Source organism: Pyxicephalus adspersus, chromosome 11 (genome assembly GCF_032062135.1).
Source record: "Pyxicephalus adspersus chromosome 11, UCB_Pads_2.0, whole genome shotgun sequence".
Classification (NCBI taxonomy): domain Eukaryota; kingdom Metazoa; phylum Chordata; class Amphibia; order Anura; family Pyxicephalidae; genus Pyxicephalus; species Pyxicephalus adspersus.
In genome coordinates this window covers 21,957,846-21,984,615 of record NC_092868.1, presented here as the reverse complement: position 1 = coordinate 21,984,615, position 26,770 = coordinate 21,957,846, and the positions used below count along the sequence as shown (strand labels likewise).

The 26,770-nt window shown below is 38.7% G+C and overlaps 1 protein-coding gene across 2 annotated transcripts in view; it reads right to left on the bottom strand.

Moving 5' to 3' along the window:
* Positions 1-7,307: 7,307 nt before the first annotated feature.
* The window catches only part of MED25 (mediator complex subunit 25), a 117,428-nt gene continuing 97,965 nt past the window's right edge, over positions 7,308-26,770 (bottom strand). For both annotated transcript variants that reach the window (XM_072425514.1, XM_072425515.1), the window contains 3 exons: positions 21,319-21,501; positions 15,138-15,345; positions 7,308-8,109 (listed from right to left, as the gene is read on the bottom strand). In XM_072425514.1, coding sequence (XP_072281615.1) covers positions 8,003-8,109; positions 15,138-15,345; positions 21,319-21,501 — 498 coding nt within the window. In that variant the 3' untranslated portion in view covers positions 7,308-8,002. The remainder of the gene's footprint in view (positions 8,110-15,137; positions 15,346-21,318; positions 21,502-26,770) is intronic.

Sequence of the window (26,770 nt, the reverse complement as noted above, 5' to 3'; positions counted from 1 at the left end):
ACTATTTCAAGTCCCTTTGTATGGGGAATACTTGAATATAGTACCTCTATGTCAATACCAACTAATAAAGTGCTTGCAGTGATACCTAAACCATCTAATACTTTAAGTAGATCTGGGGTGTCCTTCAAGAAGGAGGGCAGACTATATACAAATGGTACAGTTAGGTCCATAAATATTTGGACAGAGACAACTTTTTTCTAATGTTGGTTCTGTACATTACCACAATTAATTTTAAAATAAACAACTCAGATGCAGTTGAACTGCAGACTTTCAACTTTAATGCAGTGGGTTGAACAAAAAGATTGCATAAAAATATGAGAAACTAAAGCCTTTTCAGGGGTCCAAAAGTATTTGGACAATTGACTCAAAGGTTATTTCATGGGCTGGTGTGGGCAATTTCTTCGCTATGTCATTATCAATTAAGCAGATATAAGGCCTGGAGTTGATTTGAGGGGGGGGGGGGGTGCTTGTATGTGGAAGATTTTGCTGTGAACAGATAACATTCGGTCAAAGGGGCTCTCCATGCAGGTGAAACAAGCCATCGTTAAGCTGCAAAAACAGAAAAAAAAAAACGAGAAATTGTTACAATATTAGGAGCGGAGTACATACTAATAAATGTTCAAAAGTGTTTCTTCTATTGCAGAATCCTGGTATATGCAGCCTGAAGTCAGGAGATTGTGTTCTGATGAACAACTTGCAGCTTGGAATCCCAATGTTAAGATTTATTTGTGCTCCTGATTCCTATCACAACTATAAGATTACATGTAAAAAAGACTTGGCTACACCCAGATTGCTGCAAGAAAGTTCAATCACCAACAAAAGATGAGTAAACTTTTAATTCTTGTTCATGTAGGTAAGAGGTAATTTAATTTATTGTATGAAATGCATGCATTTTTTATATAAAAAAATATAGCTTCAATTTCTATAAATGTCAGAAAAAAGATGAAAATATAGGGATTATATAATATCATGTTATTCAGTGCTTTGGCCTATCCTACTTTCATAATATATTTGCAGATTTGATGCGCTCCTTTACTAATAAAGTGAACTTGTCAATGTCGTCACACTTACCTCTTACTCGCTAAAGGCAGGCACCTTGCGGCAGTACTAACCCTGGGCATGCCTGCTCTCCCAAGTTTTATCAGTTTCGCCCATCCCTGTGGCCAATCAGAAAATAGCCTCTTACTCATCCCTGGCAATTTAGCTAGCTCAGACACAACACTCTGCACTAGTAGAAGCACAATGCACAAACACGGAGTTCCCCAGCTTTGCTGAGCAGTTCCTCTACATCTGTTGATTAATTCAGTATTTGTATCTGGTTACTGCTTTGACTCTGCGCCTTGGCCCTTCACAGGGCTCACAGCACTTCTGTGCAAGCCATAGCCCCCCCTAGTGGCCCTGTCTCCCCGAGCGTGACAAATGTCTATACGCAGAGACCCGCTAATGCTTTATATGTAGAAATAATGGTCTGGAAATTTTTTTGCTTGGATAGAAAGTTTTCTACAAAAAGGACTCAATTTATTTTTTCTTAATATTGTAGACCTTCTTAGTGTGTAAATGCACTATCAATGTGTTTTATTCCCAGATATACTACAGTTAAGGAAAATTTATGCAGACCCTATTGTCTCAGAAAAGCCCCATTCAATAAGCATAGTTCTCCCCAGAGGGTTTTAGTCGGTTGCTCCGCCCAGCTGCTTTGAATACCCCGCCCAGCTCTCAGCAGCTCTCATCCTCGGATGCATGATCTCAGTGAGGCTGCTTTATGCCATTTGTGCTCTGTGTCATCCGTTCAGAGGATTGCTGCCGATGAGAGGTGAGCACACTGTTCAGTCTTCATGTGAAGGGGACACAGGCAGCCCCGCCCCCATCTCATAGCACGAGCTCGGATTTCTATTTAAAAAAAAAAAATCTGCCTGTGAAATGTATCCAGCTCTAAGCTCTGCGTGTGAATTCTGCATCCTCACAGCTCTGTGTGTACAAACCTCCTTATCTCCTAAACTGTATGTCACAATGACCTGTAATTTTCAGGGTGTACAGGGGACCCTCATAGATACTAGTTATTACAATTTCAGATAGCTATAGCCCCCCAGCTATAAAGAATTTAAAGATTTGGTGGTCACAAATGTAAAAAGTTATGAAAATTGAACTTTGGGGTTGCTGTTTCAGAGGAAAGTGCAACTAGGAGTCCTAAATTGAAAGTGCAAATTGGGGACCCCGGAGCCACTAACATAGCAAGGAGCATTGGGATGGGGCCCCTAAATATATACCTACCTGTCACAAATCTATACCTATGAAACTACTGTCCGCTTCTCTTCTTTGTACACCAATTTCTCTGGAGGTGGGGGTACAAAACTGAAAATATAGGTGCAAGTGGCGGGCACATTCTCCCCTTACAATCTCATTACTAGAGCAGCATTAGAACATAAAACACTCTGCCCATTAAAATGGGCTTCCGTGCCCTGTTACACATTCCTGTCCACTTAACTAACATTCTGAACTTCAATTGGGGAATGGGGAGGTGTAAGAAACCAAAAATATAAGTACAAGTGGGGAACATCTGTGACTAACATCCCCTAAAACTTCATCACTATGGCATCATTAGAAAATGAACTCTGCCCACTAAGTTTTATTGAGGTTGAGGTACAGGAAGGTTACAGTCGTGTGTAACAAGGAAGTGCATTTTGATGAAGTTTTTTTTTAATGTTGTAATGATGCCATGGTGATGAAAGGTGATCGCCACACATGTCTCCCACTTCCATCTATATTTTTGTTTCCCTGCACCTCTTAATTCTGGAGAAATTGGGGATTGAGGTAAGATGCAGACAGATATGTGTAACAGAGCAGGCAGCACATTTTGCTAGGTAGAGATTTATGTTCTCATAATGCCATAGTAATTACATTTTAAAAAGGTTTAGCCACAAGTGTCCCCCCTTGCACCTACGGTTTCAGTTTCCTATGCTTCCACGTTTACCTTAAAAATTTCAAGTTAATACAACAGTTTAGGAGATCTGAAGGTTTGAACACAGCGAGTTGTTAGGCTGCAGAATATGACAAGCAGCTTTTACACTCACACAGCTATCACACTACGCTGCCGATGACATTACACACTGTGGATAAACGTCACAGACAGTGTTTTTATATAGAATATGGGCAGTGATGAGAGGGGGTCACTGTCTGTCTTGTCCCTATCTGATATCACATGCATGATGCTATTAAAGCATCTCCACATTTTAAATATTATATTAAAGAGTGACTTTCTCTGTTATATAATAGAAACATTTGCGTTTTTTGTTTTTTTTTTGTCTTTACACTTTTGTGGAGAGGACCTGAGAACCTCTCCCCTTCAGTCTTCACTTCCATTTTGGTAAAGACCGAAGGGGAAATCCACAGCCTCCTGGGATATTTGTGTCACATATCCCAAGACGCTCTGCACTGCTCCTTGTGTGCATGCACCTTCAGAGGATTTCCTATAATGTAAAAAAAAGTGTTTAATCTTATGCATGCGCAGTGCAAGGCAGCATTGGATGTACAAGTGAGCATCAAAGCAAAGGTGGAAGCTGAGCCAGCATGGGCCTGCTTGGCTAATTTTGTAAAAAAAATCAAGTGAAAAAAAAATCTTTTCATTTACTGCCTGTTATCAATCCTAGGTGCCTAGAACTTACCGCCTGTTACCAATCCTAGGTACCTAGCACTTATGGCCTGTTGGCAATCCTAGGTGCCTAGCAGTTGCCAGAAGGTAGATGTTTTTTGCTGCTAATATGAGCTAAGCCTAACTTGTTACACCACATTTATTATACTATTACACTACTACAAAGGATTACACTCCTAAAACTTGGAACACTAGTAAGTTGGGTCACAATACACGGCATAGGACAGTTGTGGCAAAATACATAGAATATAAAAATTGGATGTACTAACAGGGCACACATTACAAAGTTGTAACAAATAATTGGGAGAAGGTAGAACACTGAAACAATAAGAGGATACCCATGGCATAAACAACTGGGAGCACTAAATTTGCTGTGTTTTGCCACACCCCCTTTTTTTACACCCAGCTATAGCTTCCTACCACCCGGCTGGAAAAAATTTTTGGGGAGAACACTGATAAGTATACAGAGCCAGAGAGGAGCAGATATGATGACATAGATGTTGTAAATGAGACAGCTAATGGGACAGCTAACCACAGAGAAACAAGCAGCAGTTGGAAGTATCTGGCCCAACAGAGTATGGAGTGTCTGCTTCTACTATGATATCTACTTCTTAACCCCCTTTGTATTCTGCCAGGTTCACTCTGGTTTGTATTTCAGCCATATCAAGTAAGTTGTCTCCACTCCACTTTAGGAAGAAAGGATTTGAAATACAATGAAAGTACAAGCAACAAATTAATCACAATAATTACAAACAATACAAGCAACTAATTACACACAACAAAATACAAACCGCACAAGCTACACATTGTGCACCCAATATGAAATCAGTACTGTCAAATATAACATCTCCGCAACATTATTACACAACATACAATGTTTGAGATCTCACACATAATTACACAAAAAACATTTTCAGAACTTGCCAGATTTAAACAAAACTTTTAAAATGTCATCCATCTCAATTTTTACATGTACATATGTAAACTTAATGCAGAAGACATATGCACCATATACCCAATTTTTTTCCTGCTATCAGCTGCAATCTTTACCTTAGTTTTGTAAAAGCTACTGCTTTTATCTAGCCTGGGGTAATATAATGTCTTTTGTGTTCTTTACATCTGGGTAGGAGGAGGTGCACTAGCCACTTTTGTTCAAACTCTCGCTTAACTAGATATTAGAATACTTTTTAAGTGTTTCTTATTCAATCCTTCTTCATTGTTAGCTTTAAATTATTCATTAATTGCTGTATCTAACCTGCCTCCAGGAAACAACCTTTTCCACAAATGTGCTCACGCTCAGGCACAAATCTGTATCAGTAATTCCTGGGAGTCCCTGACTCCAACGCTATGTCCCGGGACATACCAGTTTTGATCGGCTGATCAATTGGCTCCCTGAGCCAACAACGCAGATAGGGTTCTGTGTGTGGAATTACCAATTTCTGTGCAAATACAACAATTTCTCTCTTTTGAAAGCATATGTTAATCACACAGTTACACTCTAGAAAACAGATACACACACTCATAAACATTCAAAGACCTGCACCTCACCAACTCCCTACCAATGTGCTAACAAATGAATAGAGCAGATGTAATCCTTCTTATACTATTGTACAGAATATCACCCAACACATTATCATCTGCATATAGACTAACATTTTCCTATTGCTCCAATGCAGTTACTGAGGTGCTTGTCCAATTGTCTTCTGTTCATCCCGGAAGTTTTGGCACCAAATGTCAAGGAAAGATGTATATATTTCTTGAAGAAACATCAGCTGTTAGGTTAATATTAAGATCCTAAGAGAACAGACACAGACACCAGTATATCTATAGATATATACGCTGTTCTGATTTACTCAGAAGAGTTTTTTTTTTTTTTTTTTTAAGGTAAGGTAAAGTAGGTGGAACAGAAAAGCAATTAAAGGTTTGAAGTAACAAGTGACCCTTCAGGAATCCTTAGTAATTGATGGCCCAAAACAGTTTATGACCCTGATATCCAGGGAAGTCTCTTCACACCTCCCCAGGTGACCAGTCCCTTTGTTTTTATTATTACTTAAGACACATAAAATGAACTCAAACAGTTGTACAGGATGTTCCCACCCCCACAATGCAGTTAGATTTCTTGATATATTTATCAGTACTGCTAGAAAATGAAGGCTAAGAACAACATGGAGTTTATGATAACCTCATTTTCCATCTCATCTTGTCAGCTCCTTTCCTTGCTCATTTCCTGTGCATGTGCTTGCCCCACATGGGGATGCTGATGGTAGTAAGTGGTAGCATGGCTTTATTAGTAGTAGTCTGGGCAGGCAGATGTGCCTGCCTTTCTTACTCTACATTGTTTATATTGATTTTGACAACCAGAGAAAAAATGTATATTTATTTTTTTTTAGTTTGTATCTTAACAATTATCTAATTGACTGACATGTGTATTATCACTGTGGTGTTAAATAATTAAAAAAAATATTTATACATAGCAACAAAAAAAGGAAAAATGTTTAACTCCTTAGGAAGCTGTGTTTTATCTGTCACTAATTGCATCGAGTTGGGGGACAGTATTGCTATTGTTGTTTTGACCAAATGTTTTTTTACACACACAAAAAAATATGCTTTTTGTAAATAAATTTTTTTTAGCAGTGATCAATAATGACCTCTATTGATCTGGTGTCTGAAAGGTCCACACAATTTCTATTTTGTTTATATTTGGATACACAAAATGTGAATAAATGATGTCTTAACAGTTTATTATTATGCAGTATTTATATGGAGTCAACATATTAAATTGCGATGTACATGTACAAATAAGGGTAGCGAATGACAGAATATACAAACAATGACACAGGAGGAGGAAAGAACCCTGCCCATAAGAGTTTACAATCTAAGAGGATTAATTAACCCCTACTGACCTTGCACCTCAACCAATAATTGCTTTTTTAGATACAGTAGTACCTTGGTATAAATCCTTAATCCGTTCCAGATCCTTGGACTTATACCAAACAGGACTTATACCAAACAAATTCTTCCCTTAAGAAAAAAAAAAGAAAATGATTAATCCGTTAACATTAAAAAAAAATCCTATTGTTATTGGCATATTATACATTAATGGGGCTGTATAAAATAATTTAAACACTGCCTAATACTAAAATACATAAATACAAAAGCAACTAGATTAAAGCAATTAAAATGTAACCTCACTAAGATGGCGCTGAGAAGGAAGGAGGAGGAGATGTTATGTAATTCACAGAGAGTTAAAGCACAAAGGTTGTATACCAAGCAAAATGTTTTGTGTCCAACAGGACTTATACCAAGTTGGACTTGTTCCAAAGTGGACTTATACCGAGGTACCACTGTATTTAGTGATGTTATTTCGTCTTTTCTATTCTCTACACTGGCCTAGCGCATTGGGTTCATTAATAATAAGATCAGGGTTAAATACACCACTTAAAGCATTTTGCTATACCACTTTTATACCATTTAGATAGCAAAATGTAAAATAATTAAGTATAAGTGACTCACTTTTTTTTTTTTTTTTTTTTACAGTCAGTGCTAGGGGTTTTTTTTTTTAGGTTTTTACAGAATTCAAAACAAATCATAACAAATGTTGTGATTTTATTTACCAATAAAACCACAGTAGGACAATTCTAAAAGAAAATCCACCAAGTAAATTCTAAAATAAAGTTTATTATTATTAACCATTTGAACACATGCTGTATAATAAATATTGCAAAACACCAGAAAAAGGGTACTTTCTATAAGATCATTTTTATCCACTGAACCATGAAACCTGACCAAATCAGCCAAAACCAGGAGATCAGATCTGAAGGTGGGTCATGTTCTGGTTTTGATATAATTACTTTGTTATTCTTTTGTCATGGTTGGAGGATTGACAACTGAATGTAAAACTAGTGAGGTACTGCCTTGTGATTGAAAAGAAGAGTGTGATCGTGACTATCTTTTATAGTCCTTCTTCAAGATACCTAGATATTGATATATAGATAATAAAATATCTTATACAGAGCAAAATTTTTGCACAGAGATGGAGGTCTAGTTGAGGCAGTTGCATGGATCACTTTTAAGCTTTACCAGCAAAGAGGACTTGAATGTTTACAGAGGGCACTTACTAGCATGTATGAGGAGCTCTAAAAATTGGATACACTTTGGTAGACTTGATTGTAAGCAGCAGGACTTTGTGCAGCCCAAAAGCTCTCCTGTGAAAACTTATGAACTAAGGCTTATACATCACTGAGAAATGCCCTTCACATTTAAGTAGAAAAGTTTTTTCTTTTCAGTAGAAAGTTTAGTGTGGGGAAAAAAAGAGAACAATGATTCTCAAAGGAGGGAAATCCTTTTTTATTTTCAAATAAGGTCCATCAAGATATCATCCTCCATGACACTTTGAGCCTGCACCTGCTGAAGGCCTGGTTGAGTAATTGGTCCACGGGGCCCTGTGTTTATCATCACTCCTGAAACAATAAAAATTGTAAGAAAAGTTAAACAGTAAATTAGAGAATATTTAGCTCTTGATGGATATGCTATGGTTATCTAGAAGTTGAATGTAGTCAATGGAAGTGTAAAAGCTAATACAAGATCCACATGTTTTTGGATAAATATTTTCCAGCTAGGTATTTAAAAGTATGTAAAGGAAAAAATTTTTGGCGTCTTTTCTAGTGGGAAAGGGTGAGCCCATAGTCTTTTTTTTTTTTAAAGATTGCTAAGCCATGTCAACAATTAACAATATCAGAGACAGAGCTGAAAAAAAAAAAAAAAAAAAAAAAAAACAAGACTGGAGGCTGCTCAAAATGCTTCTTTTCGATGCACACTGCTAGGAGCATTGATTTAACAGGGCTTCTATCAAACTATTTCTGGATGTTCCCTGGATTACTCTGCAGAGGAGGTCCACCCTTCAGGCTCTACCTACCACGCTTCACGATCACTCGATACCCTGCCACTAGGGATTCCCTTTTGCTTTATTGCCTGCTAAAAAGGTTTCTCTCCAGTGTTTTGCGCTACCCAGAGAATCTCCCTGAATTCTGCACTGATTCCTTAAAGCTGGCAGGAAGCTCACAAGCAGAAACACTCAACAACATAGCACTTCTACTGCAAATCCAGGACACCCATGAGAAGCTGCAGCTACTATTGCCCATTGGTGGTAATCCTTTCTGAACATTTGTTGTACCTTATGTGGATATCACTTTAAGTACACCAGACTTATCCATTAGCGTGGACATCTGCATTAGGCACATTGGTGCACCTCTGGGATCCCCTATTTGTTTAATCAGGGATTACCATCTAAAGAATGTCCAATGTGCTCAGCATAATGTTGAAATTTACTTATATGTATGGGTTTTCCCTGAGCAACCAAATTCTTCCCTCTATGCTCATAACCAGGGTTAAGACAGGATATGTTGTGTAACTACTTCCTTATTTGGGCTCTAGTATGTTACCTAGAAGAATAGTCTCTTGTTATCACCTCCCCCCCCTCCCCATTCCATTAGCTTTATTCACCAACTTTGTTTTGTTTATGTCCGTTGGTGTTGCCACTTCCCTTGCTTGTCTCTTTTTCTGGAGGTAACTGTGAGGATCTGTAACATACTCATTATGTCTCCCACCATTGTGTGATGACTAAATTCCTTTCTATAAACAGCAAGGGGCTGAATTCTAACACCAAACCCAGGCTAGATCCCCAGGAATGCAAGCCAATATACCATATTTTTTGCTCCATAAAATGCAATTTCTTCACCCAAAAGGGGGGAAAATGTCTGTGCGTCTTATGGAGCGAATAATGCTGCACAGCCAGCCCCAACTGCGGTATCTTCAGCGGTCACCGGTGTCCTAACAAAAAAAACTACTCGTGAAAAATAACTGCCAGGGGGGCGTACACTAAGGGGTGTGTACAATGACATCATCATCAGGAAAGTTTCATAGCTGTGTGTTTATGAATGCCGAATGTCATCTACTGCAGCCTTCTCAAACCTCCATATCTCCTTAACAGTATGTCATACTGACCTGAAGTTTTTTTTAGGGGACACAGGGGACCCTCATAGCAGTACCAGAAATTTCATCTCCCCACTTTTAATAACTTTCTAAAATATAGGGGTCATAATTATAAAAACTAGTGAAAATTGAACATCAGGGTTGCTGTTTAAAAACAGGTGAAAAAGGTACAGATAAACAAAATTGGAGGTGCAAGTGAGGGACACCTGTGGCTAAAACCCCCTAAAATTTCATCAAGAGGCCATTGTCAGAACACGTAGAACTTCGCCCATCCAAAACAAGCTACCGTTACACATTGCTGGAGGCTTTATAACATATCAGCTTGCCTTTAAAATGCCTAAAATATTCTATGATGCTTTTTTTTAAGCCTTAATGTTTTACACACACGATTTATAAAATATTGAAAGTGCGGGAAAACAAGGAAACGCCATGGCATAGATTAGCCTATTGGAATGTATGGGAATTTCAAAGATGGGCTTTTAAAAGAATAGGGTTAAACGCTGTGAAAAAGTCTGTGTGGACCCAGCCATAGGTGGCTGGTATTTAAAATTTGTTATAGAATAAATAGATAGAAAAAATATTCACAAGTGTCATGAAAATATTTATTATAATTAAAAGTAATGTTTTAAGAATAAATGCTCATGTAAAAGCTAATTTTCTTGTAAAATACATGAACCACCAATTATTCTAAGCATGTATTAGTTGCGTAGAGAGCATTTGTACAGAAAATGGCCAAAAAAATCTTTGGAATATTTATTACCTTATAATAGAAAAAATAAATTAGATGACATTTAGCAATACATAGGGTTTACTGTTCAGGCTTACATATCTGCCCTGGGTGTTTGTAAAATCTTTATATAATGTCTAATAATAGTTTAGGGTATCATTCGACTTCTTCATGGTGGTTATACATGGCTAAATAAAATTACCTATATTCAATAAGATTTAGGATATTAGATGTAACAGGGTAGTTTTTTATGGGCAGAGTTTTTTTATGTTATGGCGATGGCTTATTGATGACATTTTAGGGGGTGTTAGCCACAGGTGTCCCCCACTTGCACCTCCAATTTTGTTCACCTGTAACCCCTCGTTCCTGGGAAATTTGGGTTCAGGTGCTAGATGCCTCCACCAATGTTTAACAGGGTAGTTTTTTTTATGGGCAGATTTTTTTTATGTTCCAACGATGGCCTAATGAGGAAATTTTAGGGGGTGTTATCTACAGGTGTCCCACACTTGCACCTACATTTTTGGTTACAGCTCTCCATTTCAGAAAAATTGGGGTTCAAAGTAGGGAAGGGGACATAGTAGTGTAGAATGACTTTTCCAGTTTTGTGACAGGTCGGTAAAAAAATTGGGGTTTGCAAGGAAGAAGGAGACTTCTAGACACATTTTTTAAACAGCTGATGTTTTGTTTTCATTAGTTTTTAAAATATGACCCCCAATATATTGAAAGTTATTAAAGTTGGGGAGATGATGATTTGGCTAGCTATGAGGGCCCCCTGTGTACCCTGAAAATATCAGGTCGGTATGACATACTGTTCAGGAGATATGGAGGTTTGTACTGGGAGAGATGTAGGGCTGCAGTAGATGACATGCAGCATTTATACACAAACACAGCTGTGAAACTTTCTGGGCGATGACGTCATTGAACAAACCCCATGGTATATGCCCGCTGGCAGTTATTTTTCACGGGTAGGTTTTTTGTAAGGACACCAGCTCTGTCCTTCCAGCGCAGATCAGAGGCAACACAGAGGACTTGGACAGCAAGACAGAGGATCCCCACGTGCAGAGCCAGCCCAACTACCACTCACAGCCCTGACACGGGACACACAGGACAGGTAATGACACTCGACATACAGGACAGGGTGAGACAAATGTGTCATGGAGGGGAGAGGAGACATTCATGGGGCTGCTCGGTGCAGCGGGACACGGCAGGCAATACCTACACAGAAGGGGGTCGTAATGATAGGACATGCTCCATGTAGGAGGAAATTGCTTAAGCTAATAAAAGTCTACTACTACATAAATCCCGGGTCCTGTCAGGATACCCTACCTATACTATAAAACTCTTCAAAGAGACCCCATCCTCTAAACTATGACGCACTTCCTTTTATCATTTTTTCTAAAGCCAGCAAAACCCACAGGACCTATCAAGCTACTGACTTAGTTACATAGTAGGTTAGGTTGAAAACAGACATAAGTCCATCAAGTTCAAAAACTAGGGAAATAAACATATCCCAGATAAAAAACCCTAAAAGACATGGTTGGTCCAGCGGAAGTAAAAAAAAAAAACATGGTACAATTTGCTTCAACAGGGGAAAAAATTCCTTCCTGATACCATTAGGCAATCAAATGTTCCCTGGATCAACAGTCTGTTATCTTTTCTTTAAAGCCTTAATACCCAGTTATGTTCTGTGCTTCTAGAAAAGCATCCAGCTTTTTTTTAAAGCAAACTATAGTAGTTGCTGAAACTACTTCCTGAGGGAGCTGATTCCACATTTTCACAGACCTTACAGTGAAGAATCCCTTCCTTATCCGGAACCTAAACTTCTTTTCCTCCAGATGCAAAGAGTGCCCTCCTGTTCTTTGTAATAATCTCAAAGTGAATAATGGGGAAGAGAGTTCTCTATATGGACCGTTTATATATTTATACAGGGTGATCATATCCCCCCCTTAAACGGCTCTTCTCAAGGGAGAATAGATTCCGTTCAGATAATCTCTCCTCATAGCTGAGCGCCTCCATTACTTTTATTATTTAGTTGCCCTTCTCTGCACTCTCTCCAATTCAACAATGTCCTTTTTGTGAACTGGTGCCCAAAACTTGACTGCATATTCCAGATGTGGTCTGACCAGTGCTTTGTACAGGGGCAGGATAATGTCTCCATCTCTGCAATCTATTCCTCTTTTAATACAAAAAGTACTTTACTACCTTTAGATATTGCAGCTTGGCATTGCATGCTGTTATTAGACTTACCAGTCTATTAAGTATATGAGTCACCTATTGTGACTCATTTAAGGCAGTGACATTGCTATTATGAATTTGGACTTGAGCTCTGCCATTTTCCTTTGTGTAAACATATCTAAAAAGTGTTTAGTAAATCCGCCTTTTCTTTATCCCCAGTTACCAACACAGAGACATCTTTAAGAGGCCTACATGCTCAGATCTGATCTTTTTGCTAATAATATATTTTAAAAAAATTGGGGGATTTGCCTTACTTTCCTTTGCAATCTGTCGTTCATTTTGAAGTTTTGCACATTTTATCTCCTTTTTACATCTTTTGTCATATTCTTTATAGTTTTCAAATGATGAAGGTGATCTTTCCTCTTTATATTTTTGGAATTCTCTTTATTGTTCCTTATGGCTTTTTTAACATCAGCTGTGAGCCACAAAGGTTTTAATTTTAGCCTCCTAAACATACTACCCATTGGAATATATTTTTAAGTGTGCGTTTGTAGAACAGACTTGAAACATTCCCATTTCTGTTCTGTTTTGAAGACTATATCGTCTCCCAGTCCAAGTCCCAGTCCAGTCCAAGTGTTTTTCTCTTTCCTGTTTTTGCTTCCTGTTTACAACTTACATTAAATGAAATAATTTAATGGTCACTGCTACCCAGATTCTCTTTTAAATGCACATTTGTTATAAGCTCTGCATTGTAAGAAGGAACTAAGTCCAGCAGAGTATCATTTCTAAGTGGGGCTTCTATAAACTGTACTTTAAAATTATCTTGTAATAAATTCACAAATTTCCTCCCTTTTGCTGTTTCTGTAGTGCCATAACTCATGTCAATGTCAGGGTAGTTGAAATCTCCAATGATTAAAACACTTCCACTTTTTTCTGCTTTTTCTATCTGTGCTAGTAGTTGATTCTCTATTTCTTCCCTAGCACTGGGGGGCCTATAGCAGACTCCAAAAATTAATTGTGTTTTATGCATCCCCACATTCAACTTCACCCATAATGCCTCAACCTCATTGCTTGTTCCATACGCAATTTCTTCTTTCACATTCACTTTCAGATCACTTATTACATACATACAGACATACACCCCCACCCTTTCGTTTGACTCTGTCTTTACAAAAGAGAGTATAATCAGAAATATCGACAGCCCAGTCACATGAAGAACAAAGACGGGATTCAGCAATGCCAACCAAGTCATAATGCCCTTCACTGTTTGTCAAATCGTTTTGTTTTTCAGTACCACCAGCTCTGCCATTTTCCTTTATGTACACAGAGCTAAAAAGTGTTTAGTAAATCTGCCTTGTCTTTATCCCCAGTTACCAACCCAGCGAGATCCTTTAAAGGGCTTACATGCTCAGATCTGATCTTTTTGCTATTACTATATTTGAAAAATTTTGGGGGGTTTGCCTTACTTTCCTTTGCAATCTGTCTTTCATTTTGACGTTTTGTACATTTTATCTCCTTTTACATGTTTTTTTATATTCTTTATAGGTTTCAAATGATGAAGGTGAGCCTTCATTTATATATTTTTGGAATGCCCTTTTCTTGTTCCTAATGGATTTTTTAACATCAGCTGTGAGCCACATAGGTTTTAATTTTAGCCTCTTAAACTTTAATACCCATTGGAATATATTTTTCAGTGTGCTTTTGTAGAACAGACTTGAACCATTCCCATTTCTGTTCTGTGTTCTTTGAGGACAATATTGTCTCCCAGTCCAAGTCACGGAGAGCTGCCCTTAATACGGGAGAATTTGCTCCCTTAAAATTAAATGTTTTTATCTTTCCTGTTTTTGCTTCCAGTTTAGAGCTTACATCAAATGAAATCATAATATGGTCACTGCTACCTGGATTCTCTTTTATATGCACATTTGTTATGAGCTTAGCATTGTTAGAAGGAACTAAGTCCAGCAGAGTATCATTTCTAGTTGGGGCTTCTATAAACTGTACCATAAAATTATCTTGTATTAGATTCACAAATTTCCTCCCTTTTGCTTTTCCTGTAGTTCCATTACTACAGTCAATGGCAGTGGAAGTTGAAATCTTATGATAAAAAAAACACTTCCACTTTTTGCAGCTTTTTCTATCTGTGCTAGTAGTTGATTTTCTATTTTTTTTCCTTAGCACTGGGGGGGGGGGGGGGGCTATATATAATGCCTCAACCTCATCGTTCCATTCGCAATTTCTTCTTTCAAATTCACTTTTAGATCACTTCTCACATACAGACAGACACCACCACCCTTTCGTTTGACTCTGTCTTTATGAAAGAGAGTATACCCAAGGAATATTGACAGCCCAGTCATGCGAAGAACATAGCAGGGATTCAGCAATACCAACTAAGTCAACATCCTTCTCACTCATTAATGCTTCCAACTCCCCTATCTTGTTTGCTAGACTTCTAGCATTGGTGAACAGGCTTGCCAAATCCTTTTGTTTTTTAGTACAATTAGTACTGCACAATCCAATGTTTGTTTGTAACTTGGGAAGCTCCATGCATTTATCCATAACCCTATCCCCAACTATTAATATACTTCCAAATCTTACCTGGCATAGGCGCCCGTTGTGCCATTTGATTGCCCCACTGTTGTGCTGGAGCTTGGTGTAAAAGTGACTGTCCTGGCATTTGCAGCTGTGACTGCCCAGGAGCCTGGTGTTGCATCTGTTGACCCAGTGCCTGGTGCGGAAGCATTCCCTGTGCAGTCTGCTGCATGTGGTGCAAAGATTGCTGGGTCTGAGGAACGCTTGGCTGTGGCTGAAAGGCAAGGCACAAGTAATAAAAACAATTTAAAATCATGTGTAACAAAAAACTCTTTTGCTTAAGTTGACAAGTTTTAAATGGATAACAATAAAAATAACCACTTTTCCTAGTAGTGGTATGATAGGATGTATGTGTCCAATCCCAACACAATTACATTTTAAGCTTGATAAGGACAGGTTTCTTTTTAAACAAGGAATTTTATGTACACAACAACATTTTACACATATAAATAAAAAAATATATATTTAACCACAATTAAAATACAACTTTCAATTTTGCACATAATCAGTATTAGTCTGTGGGGTACTGCAGCAAATGCCTTTGCAAAATCCAAGTATACTATATTGACTGCTACTACCAGTCTCTGTTTACCAACATTATTTTCTACATATAACTCCATGTGGTTCTTTATCAAGCTCTATAGAAACTTTCCGAATATATACTATATATAAAATAGTATATAATTTTAAGTTAAACTTACCGGTCTGTAGTTATTTGATAATGACTTTACTTCTTTTTTAAAGATAGATACCACATTAGCCTTATGCCAATCTATCGGTACCATGCCAATGATTAAAGAATCTTTAGAAACAATGGCTTTGAAATAACAGAGCTCAGCTACTTGAGGCCACATAGGTGTAATCCACCATGAGTTCCTGGTGTTTTTTAACCTTAATTATATCCACCTGTGGCTCGATCATATCAATGTTGGGTCACTGCAGTTCGTTTAAGGTTGTGACATTGCTATTTGCATTTTGGACTTCAGCTTCACAATTTTCCTTTGCATACACAGAGCTAAAAAAAAGTGTTTAGTAAATCCACCTTTTTATCCCCTGTTAACAACCCTGGGACATCCTTTAAAAATTCTACATGCTCATGCCTGATCGTTTTGTTATTAATATAATTAAAAAAAACTTTATTAAAAACAAACAACTTCAATAAAAGATATACACTTTAGATTCATCCTGGATAAACTCTCCAACCATTAAATATGTGGGGAAATGGCCAAATACTCCAAAAGTAATCCCCATGAAGACACGTGGATTGCAAACAAGGCAGGTTTAAACAAATGTCCACCTCAGATATGGCTGTTGGAGCTGCATACCAGGTAGATGGCATTCCATGTAGTAGATGGCATTCCATGTGACAGAGCCATTCCAAACTGACCTGTCAGTAGGGCAGTAAGTAGTTATCTCTATTCAGGCCTAAGTAAAACTGTAAACTAAGCCATTGGATAAGGGAGCTCTGTGATGACTCACTAAAAATAATATACCCTTGGTGGATGATCTTTTATTAGTTAGTTCAATGGGAACACAAACTGGGTTTAAGTCTTTATCCTCGATGGAAGAATAAGCCAAAGGGTATGATGTTTTTCTATAACGCGCTACCACTCCTAACCCCCTGCATAGAAAGTAAAAGGACCAGATTTCAAAATTTTTTTAAACTGAAAAACACACAATAATAGCTGAAATGTTCTCTCCTTATCTGCAATTAAATGCTCCAGGGGGCGGTAATGTCCTTTTTACATTTCCATTAAAAGACGTTATTCAGTACTATACACATTTAAATTTTTATATCTGTATGGTTTATACATGCTGCAAGCCTTTGTTACCATGCCCGCTAGGACAGGGCATGGACATTTTCTTCTTTCTTCATTAACTCAATATTCAGCCATTTTGATTGGCAGGCGTGCAGAAGTTCATTCATTTCTAGCACGGCTAAGGAAGCTGGCAATACCAGGTATCCTGACAACCAATGTTGATGCTGTGCATGCAAGGCAACGCCTAGTACAAGGTTTTTCACTTTGGTGCATAAACTATGTGGCTTTAAGACTATCACAATCAAAAATATTCTCAAAGTGAAAGGCTTGCTTTAACCTCCTAAGCGGTAATCCCGAGTGTGACTTGGGGTGGATTTTAGTTGCAATAAGCGGTTATTTCAAATCACAATCAGGGTTAAGTTAACATAAAAAAAAAAAAAAAAAAAAAGCACACTTACCTTTCTCCGTAGCTGTCCCCCGGTGTCCTTCTCTTCCCTGCAGGTCCTGGAGACACATCTGGCCCCTCTGATCTCCAGCCGCTAACTGTAGAGCCAAGATCAACACCGCTTCCCGTGACGTTGGTATGGCCGGGAGTTAGCGGTCGGAAATTCAAAATCATTTTGTATTGGATTCAATACAATATATCTGTATTGAGTCCAATACAAAGAAATATTCATATAATATATACACCTCGGTATAAATCCGCTTTGGAATAAGTCCAACTTGGTATAAGTCCTGTTTGGACACGAAAAATGTTGCTTGGTATACAACCTTTGTGCTAGAACTTGTATGGGTCAAAATGAGTCATAACACCGAGCACTACCCTTATTTACCTCTCTCGAGACAAAGCTACGACTGCCCACGAGCGTCAGTACACCAGTTGCTGCCATTCAGTGAAACAACCCTCGCTATGACTTTCTGTGAATTACATAACATCTCCTCCTCTCCTCTTTTCAGCACCATCCTAGTAGGCACTCGACTCTTCCCAGCAAGGTAAAGTGAGGTTAAATTTTCATTTATTTCATCTAATTGCTTTTGTATTTATGTATTTTAGTATTAGGCAGTGTTTAAGTTATTTTATACAGCCCCATCAATGTATATTATGCCAATAACAATAGGATTTTTTTTCATGGGAACAGAAAAATCATTTTCGTTCTTTTTCCTATGGGAAAAATTTGTTTGGTATAAGTCCTGTTTGGTAAAAGTCCAAGGATCTGGAACGGATTAAGGACTTATACCAAGGTACCACTGTATATAATTATTTTATAATTAAAGTTTAATATTAAATTTATTAACTATTGAACACATTCTGTTGAGTTTTGCCTAAGAATTATAGCCTACAATGTAAAATAAAATTCTATGCAAAAAAATTGTAACAGTTTTTGCACAGAAATTTGGACAGAATCAGACCCCTAAGGGGGTTAAGTAAGCTATTTCTGACCTGGCTCTAAATAACACTGCTTGGTTCTGTTTAACCTTCTGTCACAATCCAGGCAGTAGAGCCGGATTTTTTTTTTAAATTTTATCCCGGCGTCATCCCTCTTAGAGCAACACACCATGCACATTCTTGATGGCGCTTCCTTTCTTGCACTCGGTGGTACATGCCATAAAGTGACAACCAGTTTGGCATTCCGGGTTCACCACTGTAGTGGCACGCCGTCCAACTCGACCTGTATCCATTTGTGGTGTTTGGTGTGTCAAACATATGGCCTCACAAACCTTCGAAATGAAATCATGGTGAGGTACAGGCCTGTCATTCTTTTGTTTGAAAAGGCATTCCACAAACATTATTCCACAAGATGTCTAAAGATCTTTTTATAATACTTCCTTTATTGCTTTCTAACAGCGGGATAGAAAGACATCACCTGGTCGGCTCTGTCAATGCCTCCCATGGTGCTATTATAATCCAAGAAACCTTGTGGTTTAAGGAACTCTTTTCCACCTCTTGTTCTTGTCATAGCAGTGGCAGTGTTATGCACAGTGCTCAAAAGGCAGACATCCTTTCTGTCATGCCATTGCAGGGCCATCATTTTGCCTTTCTGCCAGTCAACTATTTCCTCAATCTTGATCTTCTGTTTGGCGAACATGGGTGGCATTTTGCACCGGTTAGCCCTAACTGTTCCATAGGCATCTGTTTTATGCTGGATGAGAAATATAGTCAATACTCAAACAGTTCAGGGGAGCTGTAAAAATTGTCTGTAGTGACACAATAGCATTGATTGAGCAATGGCTCAATAAGTGACAGGACAGATGTTGCCACTCCATAGCTGCTGACTCTGGGGCTAAATTTTGTGCCTTTCCCAGTGTATATTAGAGAGTTCCAAATATACCCTGTTGCTGATTCGCACAGCATAAATTATTTCACACCGAACTGTGTGCTCTTTTGGATGCTATGTATTGCACGCAGCTGAGCCTCCCCTTGTAGGGCATTAGACTTCTGTCTATAATAATTTCCCTTTGTGGCACATAGCTGCTTTTGAAGTTATCTAGGATCATCTGATAGACCTCCGAATATTTTTTTAGGCTTAGATGCAGGATGAGTGGTCTCATCAAAAGTGTCATTAGAAAAATGTAAATACCATGATCAAGCCAAATCTATAACGTATTGTGTAGATATAGAGGAAAGAAAGAGGTTTAAGGCTCAGAGTTTTTGTGCAAATAGTCAAGTGTGTATTTTGTAGTTAATACATACAACAATGGTACAAAGTAGTTAAACCTCTTTTTTTCCTCTATAACTACACAATACGTTCTAAAACAAATAATAAAGAGGTGGCTCTACAAAACTTACTCTAAGCAAAGATAAGAGCCATCACCCACCAATCTATATTTTGACATGATTGTGCAAAAAAAAGTTGTAGCAATCAGTCTAATTGTGGACCAATACCACTTCTGCAGAGGTTTCCCCACCACTCTCTGGAAAATAACTAGGCCCAGAAAAAGCCTTTTCGGTGACAGGTTCCCACTTCCTGCTTCTGGAAAACCTTGTGTGTGTAGCAGCTAATTGTTGCTCGGCGTACCTGTTGCTTTCCTCAACTTTTTTCTGAATGACTTTGTCATTTAGAAATAACTCCAGGTACTCCAAGGTGATGTGTTCCACCTCTACCTTCAGACCAGACTCCCCAGTAAATGGGAATCTTGGGGGCACTGGCTGAGCCTTACTAATTTTAATCGAGCACCAAGTGCAAATATCACCAACCTCAGTGACAGAATCTTCGCTGTCACTTTCGGTGTCCAATCAAAGGTCTCCAGGCAAATCACTGTCGCTTGACTTCAATAGCATTTCTAAGTCGCTCTCTAAGTTGTTAAAAAACAGCTTGACTTGAGAGACACCCTTTGGAAGCCATGGCAGAGGTCAGGGCTGGCAGCAGGCAGAGATGTTGTCAGAATCAAGGTAAAGAGGTCAGGCAGGCGGCAGGCAGAGATGTGGTCAAAGTTCAGGCAGGCAGCAGGCAGAGATGTGGTCAGAATCCAGGCAGAGATGTGGTCAGAATCCAGGCAGAGATGTGGTCAAAGGTCAGGCACGCAGAGACGTGGTCAAAGGTCAGGCACGCAGAGATGTGGTCAAAGGTCAGGCAGAGGTCAGGCAGGCAGAGATGTGGTCAGAATCCAGGCAGAGGTCAGGCAGGCAGAGACGTGGTCAAAGGTCAGGCAGGCAGAGACGTGGTCAAAGGTCAGACAGAGGTCAGGGCAGGTGGCAGGCAGAGAAGTGATCAAAGTTCAGGCAGCGCTCAGTAATCAAAGGTAATGGCAGATAGGCAGGGCACTGAGTGGACCTAGCAGGGGCTGATGTTAACAAGAGCTTCACAAAACTTGTACTGGTTGTCCCTGTTTTTAAGGAGTCTAGTGAGTGTTTACAGTCTGTCAGGCCTTACTCACCCTTGGCCCAAAATTTGTTAGCAAACATGAAAACCATTTGACTATAATCTGGAAGTTTAACTGCATTAATTTTAACAAAGGCAGACACACGAAGCAAACCACAGAACTGATTAAGCATATAACAATTTTTAAAATTTGTTGTTACAGCAGCTATAAAGTAGGTTAATAAGTTAGGGTTAACAGATTATGTATATTTGTGCTTTCACAGATTTTTGGTTCAGCTTCTTTGGATACATTTTTTAATCTGTTATGCAGTAACCCTCAACACGTTGACCATAAATCCAAGACTAACATACCAGACACAGCTGGATTTTTAAAAACTAATGTAAAGAAAAAGTGTCAACTCACGCTGAGGCATGCAGCTGTGCTGTGTGTACAGTGCAGCAGTCTGTTTATCTCAAGTGCTTTGTACTTACTAACTACTCTTTACAACTGCTTTAATACTAAATAGTGAACTTGGGTTATGTTACAAATTCAGTCTAGATGGAAACAGGACTTAACATGTTGTAATTTGGGTAAATGTATTAAGCAAAAGAATCATTCATACTCACAGGCTGCTGGCTGAGTAGGAGGTTGCGAAGTTGAGGGTTGGCTCCAGGATTCTGAGGTCTTAACATGGCTCCTGCCTGTGGATTCTGAGACTGACCTGGAGTTTGAACTGTGGCTTGAGAGGCCTGCTGAGGCTGTTGAGTTGTCCCCTGCGCAGGTTGTTGCTGTGGCAACCTAATATGCAACTGGAATGAGGAACTATATAATTATCGACAATAAAGGAAATAGCACCTTTTCAGTTTTTCATATTGGCTATGAGGTAAGGGATTAACTGAGGGAGAACATGCAAAAATATAAGAAGCATTCAAATGCCTTTTCAGGATAAATTACATTAAATGATTTGAAAATTGATAATGTCTGGAACATTTCTAAAACTTCAAAGGGCATTGCAACCTGAAGACGACATGCCTCTGTTTAAAATGTAATTTTATAATACAATTGCAGCATTAAAGTAAATCTACTACTATCTTGTTGTTTCCTTTAATAGGTGAAACAGTCAATCAAAAGTGGCATTTACAGTTGAAACAAATCACTGTATTCTTAAAAAGGTGCTGATGAAAATGCTTATCTTTTATTTATATAGCCTAAACCCAATATTGGCTTCAAAAGCATTTGGTGGATTTGGACATTGTGTGTAACTCCAAATTATATGGAATGAAAAGGTTCCACACTATCTCCATAGCATTTGTATGTCGTACCCATGTATGTGCCAGGTTCCTCTGTGCATTCCTATTTCCTCACATACACTGCATCACAAAAAAATAAATATTGTCTGCTATTTGGTCTAATGCATGTGTCCTATACTAAATAAGTGCGCCGAATGCAAATCTGAAGTCCAATTCTGCCTAGGATGTCAGGATCTTATGTTAATTACGCATATACCCGCAATTAGCTACATTCTCTCGTTCTGCAGTTACTATGTAATCTCTATATAGATAACTAACTTTTGTCTCATAGTTCCATGACATTACAAAAACGTAGTTTTATGTTGCAAGAATATATACAATTACACATAATTCACCCCTTGTTCAACACACATGTACACTTCAGAAGGGTTTCAGGCACTTGCTTTTGCGTTTGTGGCTCTCCACTGTCTCCCATTGCAAAAACCAGCAGTAGTCGCCCACCATGTTGGCCTTGATATCTTGTTTCCATAACTGAAATGTCCTGGTGGAACCTCTCCCCTTGTTCATCTCTCCCCTTTTTCATCACTCATCACATCAAGCAAATTTTGTAGGAAGAAGTCCAGATGGGAATGTAAGAAATTAATTTTAAGTGACATTTGGCAGCCAAGTTGATGGTATGCTGTTAGCATGTTGTTCACAAGTTCAGCATATTTTTCAGCTCGCTGGTTGGCCAGAAAGTTTTGTGCAACTAGCACAAATGAATCCCAAGCAGCAAGTTCAAGTAGGTTGAGTTTGTCCCTGAATGTGGCATCACGCATCAAATTGCAGATTTGAAAATCAACAAAAAAGCCTGCTTTCAGTTTAGCATTTGTTATAACTTTTCCAAACTTGTCCTTCAGATACCGAAAACCCATACCATCATGCTCCATTGCAACGACAACGTTTTTCATTAATCCAAGATTAATATGAAGTGCCAGAAAGTAAACTTTCTGTGGATCAATGAGTGATTTATGCTTCATGTTGTACTGGCCAACAGTGTGTTCAGGTCTGGGTGGCGATTCTTTCACTTTGTAATGGTTGCTGTCATCACAACTGTTTCACAGGCATAGAAAGCACATGTATTTTGTATATACCAATTGCAGGCCACCACATTCAGGTCACTACAAACGTTCCACTTGTGTTCTGAAGTGTTAATCAATTTCAAAATGACCTCCATAGAGTCGTATGTCTCTTTCATTCCCTTGGCATGAGCAAGAGGAACAGAAGGTTTTAAGTTACCTTTATGCAGCGATACAGCTTTTAAACTTGCTTTGCTCGAGTCTATGAACAAATCTCCACTGTTCTGGTATGTATTCGCAACCTAACTCCATCATCAGACCACTCACGTCGGTACAGAAGCAAATGCCGTTTCCAGCTTGTTATAACCTGCAAACTTTGGGTGACAATCATGAAAGTGCGAAGTTGTCGTTCCTTTTTGTAGCAAATTCCACTCCTTTAATCAGGAGGCCAACAGTTCAGACCTCTCTTTTGACAAAGACAGGTTCCTTACTAGATCATCTAAATCTGATTGGCTTATAAAATGTGACTTACCCTTTTCAAATTGGGGTTCATTACTTTCAATAACATGGACATCATCCTCCTGTTCCTCATCTGACATGTCACGGTCAGTAACAACAGATGTAGGAGGAACTGGCACTGGATTCTCTGCATCATGTGACACTGGCTTCAGAGCAGATTCACAATCAGAATAGACGATTTTTGACTTAGTCCTCTTCAAAAACCCAGCAATTTTACTTATACGGAAGTATCAGTCCGAGTGATGATCTTTTGGCTCACGCTAAACCATAGGCACAGCAAAAGACATTTTATTCCTTTTCTCCTTCAACCATTTTGTTAGGCCAATGTAACACACCTAACAGCAGATAAGTGCCCCGCTTTTACCCTGATCTCCAATTTCACATCCAAAGTAATACTTGTAAGCAACCCTCTTGGTTAGGTTCTTGCGTAGATCACATGGGGTATATTTGCCACAAATGTAGCAAAAATTGTCCAATTTATTAACACAGCTGCACCTACTCATCTTTAATTCAAAATAGACTCACTATGGCCTAGCTGTACTATCCAATAAGATGTTTTCGCACTAGAGACAAGCCCTTGGTGCATCTCACCTTATATACCTATTTCTGAAGTCAGCTCACTGACTTGCCCAGACATGCCCAGCCGCTGCTGGAATATGCATGCCACCAGGGGACGTGATTCAGCTGAAGCGGCAGCAGGCATAGTGGTAGCTGCAACTGTTAAAAGGGACCCATGTAAAAATACATTACCCAATTACTGACCATTTGAACAGCTATTGCATGCCTATAATTTAAAATCTGTACGTGATAGGCAAATTCTGAGTTCAGATTTGGAATCAGCACACTCAATATATTATAAAATCGCGTGTTATTTCCAGTAGCAAATTCGTTGTTGTGCAGTGTTATTATTAATAATTAACAGGATTTATATAATGCCAACATTTTTTGCAGCGCTGTACATTAAATAGGGGTTGCAAATGACTGACAGACACTGTGACACAGGAGGTGGAGAGAAACTTGCTCCAAAGAGCTTACAATCTAGGAGGTGGGGGAAGAAACACACAATGGGAGGGGAAATATGTAGTAGTGGGATATAGTAAGGGTTTTAAAAGACAGAAAAAGACGGGTAGGTAAGTTTGAAAAAGTGGGTTTTGAGTGCTCTTAAATTAGCAGAAAGTAGGACCAAGGCAAACAGGATGAAGATCATTCCAGAGACTAAGTGCATCTGCAGAAAAAACACTGGGAGCAGTGCGTGTGATGGGGTTAAAAGTGATGAAGTCAGTAGGGGGTCATTGAAGGAGCGAAGAGAGCGGCTAGGGGAGTCATTTTTTTTTACCAGATCAGATGGGTAAGTGGAACAAGAACTGTGAAGGGATTTGAAGGCAAAGCACAGGAGCTTGAATTTGATTCTAAGGTGAAATGGAAGCCAATGAAGAGAACTACAATGAGGTGCAGCAGATAAAGAGCAGTGGGAAGGATAGATGAATCTGGCTAAAGCATTCATAACACAGCTCAAAAAAAAAAAATTCATTTGCCAAGGATTTTTTAATATTTATAGTGTATTTAAGGGCTGTTGAATCCAGAAATGACATCAGTTTCATTGAATTGGCTCTAGTTCTTATGATACAGGAATCGGAATAGGCAATTTTACCAACAACAAATGTTAACACAGCATAGTATCAATCTTTATTTAAACCGATGTTTTGCATTTTATATAATAAATGTAGCATTATTTTCATGAAACTTTCATTTGCCTTTTTATTCATACATTTTTCCTTTTTTTTTTTTTTTACAAAAATAGTTTTTCAAGAACAAGTTGTTTAAATTACTCCAATGTATTTTGCTACATTTGTGGTGAATATTTTTAGCAAAAACAGAGAAGAAACATTACAGAATTTTTGAAACAAGCATATCTTGCATATTTTGGAAGTAATCTGGGGGGGGGGGGGGATAAGTATTAGGCTCCCTATATGGTATGCAAAACTTGTGTAGAGTGTTTCCAGCAGTGGAAAAATGGAAAACTAAAAAGTTTGAAATTTGGTGGGTCATTGGTATGGCAAGAGCTCAAAAATCATCAGAATGATTGTTATTTTTGTGCTGTGAATTTAAAAGGTTTAATTGTTACAAGAAAAACAAGTGGGAATACCCTGATTTGGAATTAGCAAGACGACCTGTGCCCCATGGTGCTGATGTTCCCATACCAGTGTTCAGTACACTCCCTGATATTCCTGTATCGGACTCGGAGGATATACAGGGTTTGGAGTGTAATCCAGGAGTTAGCAATGGAAGTGAAAATGAAGGAAGTGTTTCATTATTCCAGTTCTCCCAAAAAGAGCTCAATGATTTAATACGTGAAGTCTGTCAAAACAAGCATCTGAACTTTTAGCATCCAGGCTAAAAGAAAAAAATTACCTGAGACCTGAAGTTAAAATATTGGTTTATAGGACAAGAGAGGTGACACTCCTACCATATTTCAGTGAAGATGGAAACTTTGTGTACTGCTGTAACATCCCTGGACTACTAGCCCATATAGGAGTACCAGAATACCGAGCAGAAGACTGGTGGCTTTTCATAGTCCGTTCCACTCGAAGTTTGAAATCTGTTTTACTGCATAATGGCAACTGCTATGCATCAATTCCAAATGGTCACTCAACAAAACTAAAAGAAGAATATGGAAATATCAAAATGGTCCTAGAAAAGCTTTGCTATGATGAAGACCAATGGTCCATATGTGTTTATTTAAAAATGGTGAACGCCCTACTTGTACAGAAAAGAGGATTCAAAAATTACCCATGTTTCATCTGCTTGTGGGATAGTAGAGCAAAGCAGGATCACTAGAAAAAAGTGACAAGGCCTCCAAGGTGCAAAAAAAGGTGCAGCGAACACCATTAATGAGCCAGTGGTTGAAAAAAATCATTCTTCCTCCACTACACAAAGTTAGGAAAAATAAGAAATTTGTAAGGCTGGGTACACATGTCCAATGGTTCTCGCCTGATAATTGTCCCAGTTCCGATATCCGCCAAGAATCTGGCGTGTGTACAGCGCACCTTGTCCATCGTCCGAACGACCATTCTGGCGGATCCACGGACGATGGACGACAAATGATCGTAGGGCAAGGGAAAGGGGAGAGCGTGCAGCGGGGTGCCGCTCCATCATTCTCCCCATACCCTCTCCATAGTGCAGAATGGTGCTGTATGTACAGCACTCATTCATGCATCGTGCAGTACTTAGTCGTTGGAAAGGATTGTGAA